A 12,540-nucleotide genomic window follows, 5' to 3' on the forward strand; every position below is an offset into this window, starting at 1 on the left:
TCGGAGATGGGCAATGTCGGAGCACTCCTTTCGGTACCTCCCCTACAAAAGGTAGAAATATTCAAAAAATATATTTTCTGCAAAGAAAGAGAAAGGATAATCCGATTTTGCTTTAACTTTGCAAATCCTAATATTTGTCTCTGTGCTATGTCTGGTGTGAAAATGGACAATATGGATCAACATTTTGAATAATTACAACTCTTATAAAATGTTATGTAAGAGTCCAATTGTCTTCAAAGTTCACACATCCCAATATTTTCATCAACACAAGGTCTGGTGTTAAGATGGAGTATATCGGTCCACTCCTTCTTGTACCTCCCCCACAAAATGTCAACATTTTAAAGGAAAATAATTGACTGCACAGAACGAGAGAGGATAATCCGATTTTGCTCCAACTTTTCAAATCCTAATATTTGCGTCAGTGCTAGGTCTGGTGCGAAAATGGACAATATGGGTCCACTCCATCAAGTACCTCCCCCGCAAAGGGTCAACATTTTGAATAATTACAACTCTTATAAAATGTTATGTAAGAGTCCAATTGTCTTCAAAGTTCACACATCCCAATATTTTCATCAACACAAGGTCTGGTGTTAAGATGGAGTATATCGGTCCACTCCTTCTTGTACCTCCCCCACAAAATGTCAACATTTTAAAGGAAAATAATTGACTGCACAGAACGAGAGAGGATAATCCGATTTTGCTCCAACTTTTCAAATCCTAATATTTGCGTCAGTGCTAGGTCTGGTGCGAAAATGGACAATATGGGTCCACTCCATCAAGTACCTCCCCCGCAAAGGGTCAACATTTTGAATAATTACAACTCTTATAAAATGTTATGTAAGAGTCCGATTGACTTCAAAGTTCACACATCCCAATATTTTCATCAACCCAAGGTCTGGTGTTAAGATGGAATATATCGGTCCACTCCTTCTTGTACCTCCCCCACAAAATGTCAACATTTTAAAGGAAAATAATTGACTGCACAGAAGAGAGAGGATAATCCGATTTTGCTCCAACTTTTCAAATCCAAATATTTGCATCAGTGCTAGGTCAGGTGCGAAAATGGACAATATCCGTCCATTCCATCAAGTACCTTCCCCACAAAGGGTCACAATTTTTGAATAATTACAACTCTCATAAAATGTGATGTAAGAGTCCGGATGTCTTCGAACTTCACACATCTTAATATTTTTATTAAACCGAGGTCTGGTGGAATATATCGGTCCTCTCCTTCGGATAACTTCCCCACAAAGGGCCAATATTTTCAATAACCAAAACGATAATAAAATCCGAAATAAACATCCGGTTCTCTACAAAATTCACACATGCAATTATTTTTACTAACACAAGATCTGCTGTGAAAATGGAATATATCGGCGCACTTCTTCCAGTACTCTTCCCACAAAGGGTTCAAAAATTAAAAAAATGTTCATAAAAAGCGGAGTAAGCATCTAACTCTTTTAAAATTTCTCACATCCAAAAATGTTTGCTTTGTGAAGATGATAGATTTTTGAGAACCCCTTCTGGTACCTCACCCAAAAAGGGTCCCGCGGGAATTATTGATCCTTGGCAAATAGTATTCTTGCAAAAGACTAAAATTGTTTGTCTTGATTCATTCATCCTTGTGGCCATGTAGTAAAGATACCAAAATAAGTTCATATATTTTCTAATTTTTAAGTTTTCTTTATGTTCCCAACATTTTTAGAGTATTTTTCTATTCTTTAGTAGTTTATTTATTGTGTTTTTTTTTATTTTGGCGGTTTAAAACATTTATCATGCCCTCTTCAGATCGTAAATAAAGTATTTTATTCAATTTTCCTTTATTTATCTTAATTTTCGCACTACAACTAGTAAATAATCAATTTTCCATTCAAAAAAACCCTCACCCAACACAGTAACAGCGATTTAATGATAACGATAAGTTAGCAACACTGAAACACAGCAGCCATCATAGACAGCAGCATACCGTTATTTTCATTTCGTTTGTTTGGCTACTCTCACACATTTTTTTATGTTGGTGAGAGACACACACACAATAATAATAACAACATATTCTAATGCATGACCACGAGAAAAAGAAGAAGCATCAGTTGGATGCATGTCAACGTCATCATCAATACAAAACAAATAATAACAACAAAGAAATTAATTGAAAATTGTATCTTTAACTGTTTTTCAGGTGCTCCATACGTAAAAACAGAAACAAAAACATAGAGAAGCTGTCTGTCACTGACAAATCTCCCACTTCCCATTTTTTGACTACAATGAAAACTGAAAGAGCGTCAGCGTATGACGCCTAAACTAAAGCAAGTGATGCTAGAAGAAATGCGAGACTTTTCAATAAAAATGCAGCAAAAATCAATAGCGTATGAAATCATGGATAAAGCCGATCTAAATATTAACAAAATGGATAGTGATATTTGATAAATAGACGAGTGTGTGTGGGTATGCAAGCAAAAGCAAATAAATATTGAGTGATTTGAAGGAATGCAATAAATGTAAAGTGAATTTCAATTGAAAAAAGGAAACAAATCTGAAAAAATTAAAAGAAATAAAAAAAATTGAAAACAAAGCAGGCAAATAATTTTAAATTCTAAACGAAAAAAAATAATAGAAAAAGCCAAGAAATGCAAGAAAATTGTGGAATTGGTGCTAAAAAAATTTAACGACAAAGAATTGTGAAATGCCGACGGGTCAGCAAACCAAGCAAATAAAGTGCCAAAATAAAAAATTAAAATAACAACAAAAATATTTTTTGTGAAAAAAATGAAATAAAATGTCAACAATTTTGAAAAAATAATTAAGTGAAAAAATTTAAAAAAAAATTACAAAAACAAAACAACACACATTTGGGGAAAATCTTAAGTTTTATTGAAAATCTTCAAAAATTTTTGAAGATAAAAAAATCTAAAAAACCTTTGAAAAACATCTCTCTCAAGACCTCATTTGATTTTCCCCAAAAACCAATTTTTGTGCGGCATTCACAACATGACCGAATACGTTACACCCAACATACACACAGTGTTGAAAAAATATCAAACAAGTGCTCCCAAAAGTCTACAAGGTCCTGGTCATTCATTAGCCAATATTGCGGCGACATCTGGCAACGCCCTACCCTTAACCTCAACAAATTCGGCAGTTCCCCCCATAACGGCAGCCCATGTTTCGAATTCTACGTCATCAGCGGCAGCAGTGAACGCACTTGGAGCTGGTGGCCATTGCCCCCTGGATGTTAGTCTAAATAATAATGGCGGTGTGGCCAATTTATCCACCTCAGCAGATATCCATGGATTGGTGGCAATGCGTACCAGTCCTTGTGATCTTGTCAAATCATCATCTTCGGCCAACAAACAGCAAACACTTGGAGGAGGAGCAGCGAACGTTATACCCACAAATGCCAATCCTGTCCTGCCTCTCATAAAGAAAGAAATAATGACATCACCGGAACCGACAACACCCTCAGCACATGATCTCCAAAATGACAACTCACTGGCAGGGCCACCATCACTACCCCAGCCACCGCCATGTGGTCCCCAGGCACCAACCATAAAGATAATGCCCCCACCACCACCAGAAGTCTCCCAACCCATACTCTCATCGGCCGACACCGGTTCGGGAGAGTTGTACGAAACACGCCTCGAGGGCAAGACCATTGGCTGCTTCTCCATGGGTGGTGAAATGCGCCTTTGCTTGCCACAATTCCTCAACAATGTCCTGGCCGAATTTACACTGGAACAAATCAATCGCAGCTTCGATGATCTGGGCATCTTCTGTTCCCAATGTACCCCGGAACAGTTGATGGAATTTAAGGCAGCCAAAATCTTACCTTCCGACGTCAAATCGAGTGGCCTCATAACTCGCACCGATGCCGAACGCCTGTGTGCCGTGCTATTGCATCGTTCCGATCGCAATAGCTATGTCAATGTGGAGGATATACCCAAGGGTGCTATCTCATTTAAGGTATATCATCGTTGCTTTGGCAAATGTGAGGGCATCTGCACGCCGGACATGTATTCGTATCAGAAACCCACATGCATTATGTGCCTCGAATGTAAGGGCTGGTTTTCACCGCAAAAATTCGTCGGCCATGTCCATCGCAAGGTGGAGAATCGTACCTGTCATTGGGGTTTTGATTCGCGCAATTGGCATGATTATCTACATGTCGCTTTGGATGTGGAGAATCGCGAAAAATATCAGAAAATCTTGGATGAACTGAAGGAGGTGGAGATCAAGGAACAGCAGAAAGCACAGCAGGAGATTAACTTTTTGAAAAGAAAGGTGAGTTTGGAGATTTGGAATTATTTTTAGAGGCATAAATATAACCTCATAGTATAATATCAGGGATTGGGATTTTAGAGGATGTTTTGGCTCTTTGATCTAAATTTCAATTGTCGTAATAATATTTTGAAGTTTCAGTTATTTGACTTGGGAAAAAAAATAGGGTAATTTCGATGATTATTTACATTGGGTGCTCTGATGCGTATAACTAATGTCAGTGCGTATACGACCCACGGCCATTGATTGAACGCTTGGCGTATAACTAATGACATTACTTATACGACCCTTGTCCTTCGTTTTCTTTCCTTTATTTTGACTTTGCCGGGGTCTGTAGATCATGACATGATGTGCAAATAACCTCATTTTGGTAGGAAGATTGCGCCGAAAATTGGGTATATTTTAATCAAACTTTTGTTTGGAAAGTTTGATTTTCTGCGAATACGCCGATGTTTTCTCTGAAGTCACATTATTTGTAGAGGAGAACATTTTGGCTATGCAACGATCTAGGTTTTATAAAAGAGTGTCGCATAATAGCGAAGATATGACCAAAAATATAAGTTGCTGAAATGACTGAAATTTTAGGTCGTTTTGGGTAATGGTGTTCTGGAGGTCATAACTTCTGAATTAAGTCAAATATCTTAATAAAATTCATCACAAACGAAAGAGAGGACGTTTAGCTTTACTTTTATGACAAATTATTTTCATTTTGATCGAAAATTTTCACCGAAAATTTGAGAAAAATGTTATGAAATTTATTTTCTTAGATGGCCCTTGGGGCTCAGAATTTTTTTATTTGAAGAGGTTGATTTGGTGTGCGAAAACAAAACTTTTTCCTTGGAGTGACAATATTTTGTTAGAAGGGCATCTTAGCTTTACAACGATGTAAGTTTTACAAATGTGGATCGCACAATAGCGGAGATATGACCAAATAGTGAAGTTGCTGAAAAGGCCGAAATTTTTGTCGTTTTGCGTAACCACTCTCTGGAGGTCATAACTTCTGAATTTAGCTACATATCTTCATGAAATTCATCAATATCGAAAGAGGACATATCTATCTTCACATGTTAATGAAATTATCCTCAACTGGTTCCAAAAATGTCGTCGAAAATTGGAGAAAATTCTCTCAGAATTTATCTGCTTTCGTGGTTCTTGGGACTTCCATATATTTTATTTGGAAAGGTTTTTTTTGGCCTGGGAAAGGTTGATTTTGTCTTTGAAGTCGCATGATATCAAGAGTACTTCATCGTAGCTTTACAACAATATAAGTTCCGTGAATGTAGGTCGCATAATAGCGGAGATATGACCAAAATGGGGAAGTTGCAGAAATTACCGAAATTTTTGGTCGTTTTGTGTAACCACCCTGCGAAGGTCATCGCTTCTGAATTAAGTTACAGATCTTCATAAAATACATCACGATCGGAAGAGAACACATTCATCTTTACGTTTTTGTGAAATTATTTTTATATTGAACGAAAAATTTGCCGAAAATTGGAGAAAAATATGTTGGAATTTATTTGCTTTTGTAGCTCGTGGGACTCACAATTTTTTTTCTTTGCAAAGGTTGATTTGGTCTGGGAAAAGATAATTTTTTCCTTGAAGTGACAATATTTTGTCAGAAGGATATCTTAGCTTTACAACGATGTAAGTTTTATAAATGTGGATCTCATAATATCGGAGATATGAAAAAAATGGGGAAGTTACTGAAATGGCCGAAATTTTAGGTCGTTTTGGGTAATTCCCTCTGGGGGCCATAACTTCTGAATTAAGCTACAGATCTTCATTAAACTCATCAAGACCGAAAGAGGACACATCTATCTTCACATATTTATTAAATTATTTTTAACTGGTTCCTAAAATGTCGTCGAAAATTAGAGAAAAATCTCTCAGAATTCTGGGGGCCATAACTTCTGAATTAAGCTACAGATCTTCATTAAACTCATCAAGACCGAAAGAGGACACATCTATCTTCACATATTTATTAAATTATTTTTAACTGGTTCCTAAAATGTCGTCGAAAATTAGAGAAAAATCTCTCAGAATTTATCTGCTTTCGTGGTTCTTGGGACTTCCATATATTTTATTTGAAAGGGTTCATTAGGCATCGGAACTGTTGATTTTGTCTTTGAAGTCTCCTTATTTAAAGAGAACTACATCGGAGCTTTACAACAATATAAGTTCCGTGAATGTAGGTCGCATAATAGCGGAGGTATGGACAAAATGGGAAGTTACTGAAATGATCGAAATTTTTGGTCGCTTTGCGTAACCACTCTCTGGAGGTCATAACTTCTGAATTGAGGTACAGATCTTCATAAAATACAACACGATTGGAAGAGAACACATTCATCTTTACGTTTTTGTGAAGTTATTTTCATTTTTACTAAAAAAATTTCCCGAAATTTGAAGAAAAATGTCTTGAAATGTATTAGCTTCTGGGGCTCTTGGGACTCAGAATTATTTAATTTGGAAAGGTTCATTTGGTGTGGAAAAGGTTGATTTTGTCATTGAAGTTACATTATTTTTGGAGAAGTGTATCCTATCTCTATAAAAATATATGTTTTATGAGTGTAGATATAAAAATAGCAGGAATATGATCACAAAAAGGGAGTTACTGAAATTGGCAAAATTTTTGGTCGATTTGAGTAACTTCTTTCTCGAGGCCATAACTTCTGAGTTAAGCTACGTATCGTAAAAAAATTCAAAGCGAACGAAAGAGAATGCGTTTACCTTTACATTGATGTAAATTTATTCTAATTTGGATCAACAATTTTAAAAAAAAAAATGCCAGAACTTTTAGTGATTTTTCGTATTTTCATAAGACCAAATTTGCATGGTTATGCCTTCACTCATGTGTTCATATATTTTTACCCAGACCGAATATTAAAATAAAAGTTGTTGCGTTTTAAAGGGAAGTTCTTGGACTTTAGAAAGGCGATTCCGCAATTTAAATTAAGATCCCAAAAATTAGATATGACCAAAATAACAAAGTTTCCAAAATTGGTACAATTTTTGGTCGTTTTGGGTATTTGCCTTCTAAAGGTCATAACTTTTGAATTAATCATTGCACCTTTATGAACTTCAACGCATTAGAAAGGGAACAAGTTTATCTTCATATTTAAATACAATTATCTTAATTTTAAGCGAAAATATTCTGAAACAATTAAAGAAATTGTGTTGACATAAAGCAATTTCATAAGGTCACTCATGTGAGATACTTCCACTCGTGTGATTTTATCCAGATCGAATATTAAAACGAAAATACCAACGATTTAAAGAGAATACCTTACTTTAAGAATATGAGTGTGTTTTTATAATTTATATATTTATATCCAAAAATATTAAATATGACAACAATGAGAAGAGCGTCAAATATCTGCCATATTTTTACTCGTTTTAGTTAACATCTTTTAGTAGGAGGATTTTGTGCAACTTAATGAAAATTGAAAGATCGGACGCTTATATTTACAGCAATTTTTAAAGTTGTAGATACACAAGATTTCCTATCTATACCCTTTATAAAACGTCCATATTGACATATTGTCACTTTGGCTCATGGTCTAAATTGGGATTTCATTTTTATACCTCGGTGCGTATGATTTATGTCGTTGCATATACGTCCCAGTTGTCGCTGTACTAATTACTCACCAAGTAATTCCTATTTAAAATTTTAAGAGATTATTTTGAGAAACTATGGGAGCCTACATTTATAATTGTAAAATAATGCGGTTGGAAGATCAACGGAGCTTGGATTTCGCAGTGTCTGAGTTTTAATTTTTTGGTAGCATTTGGTGCGTATGAGCAATGTCGCTACGTATACGTTATGGAGGCCATCAATTGCCAAAAATAGTATTTCTTGAGAGGTTTTCATTGATATAACCGTGGTTCTAAAAGAATATTTTTTTCGAAGACCAACAGAAATTTAATGGCGGATCTCGGAATGCCTGAGTTATAACTTTTGAGTTTCAAATATGGGATTTTTAGAAGCTTTATTTGGTTGCATTTAGTATCTCAGTGCGTATAACTAATGCCGCTACGTATACGTTGCGGAGGCTGGCGGTTTAATCACTCGCCAATTCCGTTCTATCTGATTTTGAAGAGTATCTTTGGAGGATCTTTAGGAGCTGTAACCATAAATTTTAAAAGAATATTTTTCGAAGACCACCAGAGTTGTAGTGGCACATTTCGGAAAACCTGAGTTATAATTCTAAGACAAAATTGTGAAAATTTTTCAATTTTTCAAATATTGACCCTGGAAAAATGCCTACTTTTTATAGGGACATTTATCTGGGGCTAAAGATTTGTTTTTTTGAAGGGCTTCCTCGCTTCAGAAAACCTTGAGATGTTTTAAAATTCTTTCAATGAATTTTGGGTCTCTACGGAAAATATTTAAGGGATGTCATCTCCATCTTCAAATGTTATCTCCTTCCCCTCATAAAATATTCTATAATAAATATTCTAAAAAAAAAACAACAACAACGACAACTAAACTGAAAGTGTTAAATAAGTTATGTCCAACAAACACAGATGCTAATTGTATTACAAATGAGAGAGCGAGAGAGAGGGGGGCGCTAACTGTCTGCAATTCGTTGTAGCGTCTGGTCGACGTAAAGATGTCAAGTCTTGACTACCTTTTTTTGTTGTTGTCATTTGTCTACAATTCAGTTAAGCTTTTTTTTCCACCTATTTTATATGATAGGCTTTATTGTTGTTATTGCCGCTGTAGTAGTTGTTGCTGTTGTCATTTGCTGCTAATAATGCCTTTACAACTGTCTGCGCCTTTTTTTCTTTAAAACTGCTACTGCGGACAAACAGATATTCGAGAAGATCAGACAGTAGCAAATTGAGAGAGAAAAAAAAAAACGAACTGACATTGCGGTTGAAATTCTCCACATTAGAGGCATGCCATCTCACCTCCCCCCCCTTTTCTGCATCCCTCCCCCATTCTTTTTGCAATTCATGGCTGTTTAATGGGTGCTGATGATAAATGTCTTTTTTATGAAAAAAAAAAAACCAAACGACAAACTATGGCGAATGATTGAAATAATTGGAAAGAAGGGGTATGAGTTCTTCGAGTGTTTTTTTTTTTCACTCTCTTCCAATTTTTTCTGACATCTAAATATGGTTGGTGCCATTAATAACATCAAATCAAATAAGTCGTAAAAATGCAATAATCATAAAAAATGGCATTCGAAATTTTTATTCAATTTTGAGAATTGGTTTTTATTAACAAAGGAAATTTTGTATGGAAATTTTCGTTGAAAAAAAAAATATTTTTAAAAATTATTCCTGGTTCTGTTGGACAGTGAAAAGAATTTAATTCTAAAAATCATCCTGTGGTTGATCTTAATTTTTATTTTTTGAGAAAAAATAAATATTTAAGAAAATCGTAATTTCAATGTTTCCTAAATATTTAAAAAAATATAAATTAATTAAATAATAAAATATTTATGTATTTTTAATAAAAAATCTAAATTTTTTATTTTTAATTTAATTTAATCAATTTAAGTAGTATCAGTCGGTTTTGCCGACAGATTAATACCCCCAGCCCTGAGTTATGATTATTCTAACTGTTAACCCTTTATGGGGGAGTTTCCAAAGCAGTTGCCCAATATTGTCGAATTCGTATTTGACATAAGTCTGATATAAATATAACAACGTGGCATATTTGGACTATATCGTCTCCACACTATAACTTATATAAGATATATATAAAATATGTGCAAATTTTTGGGAAAATGTTGAAATAGGCGTGAGGTACCATACAGGGTGAGATGAAAAAACTGCAACCAATTTCAGACTGCCGTCATTTATTTCTAAGCCACTCGTCCGACAGGTGTTGAAATTATTCCGAGCGACAGCTCATTATATTGTTTACAAGCGTGCAGAAGCATTTTGGTGAGAATTTTCCAGAAAAAAAGTTATTCGTGATGGCCACCAGAATTGAAGCGTGATAGTGTGAGTTCTTTATATTTGGCTGGAAAAACACAAGTGACTATCGTTAGAGCGCTCCAGCATTTAAATGTGAATAAATTTTTTTGTGTCTCGTACCATCGCTCGTTACTCGGTCGGTGATACTGGCAGCGTAGCCCGACCTCAAGGTGGTGGAAGTGGACGGAAGAAAACGGCAACATCAGCGCAGAAATGGTTCGAAAAGTAAAGAAGCGCTTTGATCGAAACCCGTGTCGCATTGGCCGAAAAATGGCTCGTGAGCTGAACATATCGCAATATTCCATTCGGCAAATATTGAAAAATGAGGCCATCGGTGTAAAGTCATTGAAATTCCAAAAAGTGCAGGAACTTACACCGCAACAGAAAGAAAATAGACTCAAGAGAGCTAAAGAGTTGCTACGCTTAGCCGGAAGTGGTGGACTGCCGAATTTGGTTTTCTCCGAATTGGGATGAGAAAACATTCGTTGTCCGGCAGTTTGTAGACAAAAAAAATTGATCGTGTTTACTTGCCAAAGAGGTCAGCTGAAAATGTACACCTACGGTTGGCCATCAGAACTCAAGCGCCGGCCACACCGGTGATGGTGAGGGCCGCCACAACAGCCGTTGGTCGCTCTACGCTCGTATTAATCGATCGTGTCATCACAATAAATGCGGAATATTATTGCGAAAATGTTTTGGAGGTTGTATTAAAGCCTTGGCCACGCAAATATTTTGGCCGCAGACCTTGGACATTCCAACAGGACTCAGCACCATCGCACTCAGCACGCCACCGCCACCTAAGAATGGTTACAAAATAAGGTTCCCCGCTTCATTTCCAGCGCACAATGGCCAACAAAATCTCCGGATACCAATCCGGATACCAATATCGTGGATTTTCAAAATTTCGACCGTTGATGAGGGCACTTTCCTCTGCAGGAGAGCACCAATATATTCCATCTTCACAACAGATCTTGTGTTAGTAGAAATAAAGGGATGTGTGAAATATGGAGAGAAACGGATATCGTGTTGGTTATATAAAACTTTGAACCTTTGTGGGGGAGGTAGCAGAAGAAATGGTTCGACCTCAACCATCTTCATAGCAGATCTTGTGTTGATGGAGATATTGAGATTTCCCAAGGGTAAATGGAATCGAATGTTAATTTTGCGTTTTTTAACCTTCGACCGTTGATGAGGGAGGTACCAGAAGGAGTGGACCGATAAATGCCATCTTCGTGTGTTAGTAGAAATAGTGGGATGTGTGAAATATGAAGTGAATCAGAAGCTTATTTCGGTTTCTATAAACGTTTTGGTTATTCAAAACCTTGACCCTTTGTGGGGGAGGTACCAGCAGGAATGGTCCGATCTCTACCATCTTTATAGCAGATCTTGTGTTGATGGAAATATTGAGATGTCCGAAGGGTGAATGGAATCGAATATTAAGTTCACGTTTTATGAGCTTCATAGGCGTTCAAAATTTTTGATTCTTTGTGGGGGAGGTACCAGAAGGAGTGAACTCATATTTTTCATCTTCACACCAGACCTTGGGTTAATAAAAATATTGGGATGTGTGAAATTTGAAGACAGTCGGATTCTTGCGTCACATTTGATAAGAGTTTTAATTATTCAAAATTTTGACCCTTTGTGGGGGAGGTACTTGATGGTGTAGACCGATATTGTCCATTTTCGCACCTGACCTACAACTGACGCAAATATTAGGATTTGCAAAGTTAGAGCAAAATCGGATCAATCTTTCTCTTTCTGCGAAGAAAAAAATATTTTTTTAAAATTTTGATCTTTTGTGCGGAAGGTATCAGAAGGAGAATTCCGATACATTCCATTTTCACACCAGACCTTGGGTTAATAAAAATATTGGGATATGTGAAATTTGAAGACAATCGGACCCTTGCAACACATTTGATAAGAGTTGTAATTATTCAAAATGTTGACCATTTGTGGGGGAGGTACCTGATGGAGTGGACCGATATTGTCCATTTTCGCACCTCACGTAGCACTGGTGAAAATATTAGTGTTCGCGGAGTTTGAGCAAAATCGGATCAATCTTTCTCTTTCTGCGAAGAAAAAAATATTTTTTTAAATTTTCGATCTTTTGTGGGGAAGGTATCAGAAGGAGAATTCCGATACATTCCATTTTCACACCAGACCTTGGGTTAATAAAAATATTGGGATGTGTGAAATTTGAAGACAATCGGACTTTTGCAACTCACGAGAGTTTTAATTATTCAAAATTTTGACCATTTGTGGGGGAGGTACCTGATGGAGTGGACCAATATGGTCCATTTTCGCAACTGACCCAGCACTGGTGAAAATATTAGGGTT

At 36.2% G+C, this 12,540-nt stretch overlaps 1 protein-coding gene across 2 annotated transcripts in view; it reads left to right on the top strand.

Annotated features, from left to right (window-relative positions):
* The window catches only part of LOC101900128 (homeobox protein cut), a 449,960-nt gene that overhangs the window by 3,563 nt on the left and 433,857 nt on the right, over positions 1 to 12,540 (top strand). For both annotated transcript variants that reach the window (XM_005176279.4, XM_059124515.1), the window contains exon 2: positions 2,180 to 4,278. In XM_005176279.4, the coding sequence (XP_005176336.2) occupies positions 2,989 to 4,278 (1,290 nt within the window). In that variant the 5' untranslated portion in view covers positions 2,180 to 2,988. The remainder of the gene's footprint in view (positions 1 to 2,179; positions 4,279 to 12,540) is intronic.

The sequence above is a fragment of the Musca domestica genome, unplaced genomic scaffold, assembly GCF_030504385.1.
Source record: "Musca domestica strain aabys unplaced genomic scaffold, Musca_domestica.polishedcontigs.V.1.1 3, whole genome shotgun sequence".
NCBI lineage: Eukaryota > Metazoa > Arthropoda > Insecta > Diptera > Muscidae > Musca > Musca domestica.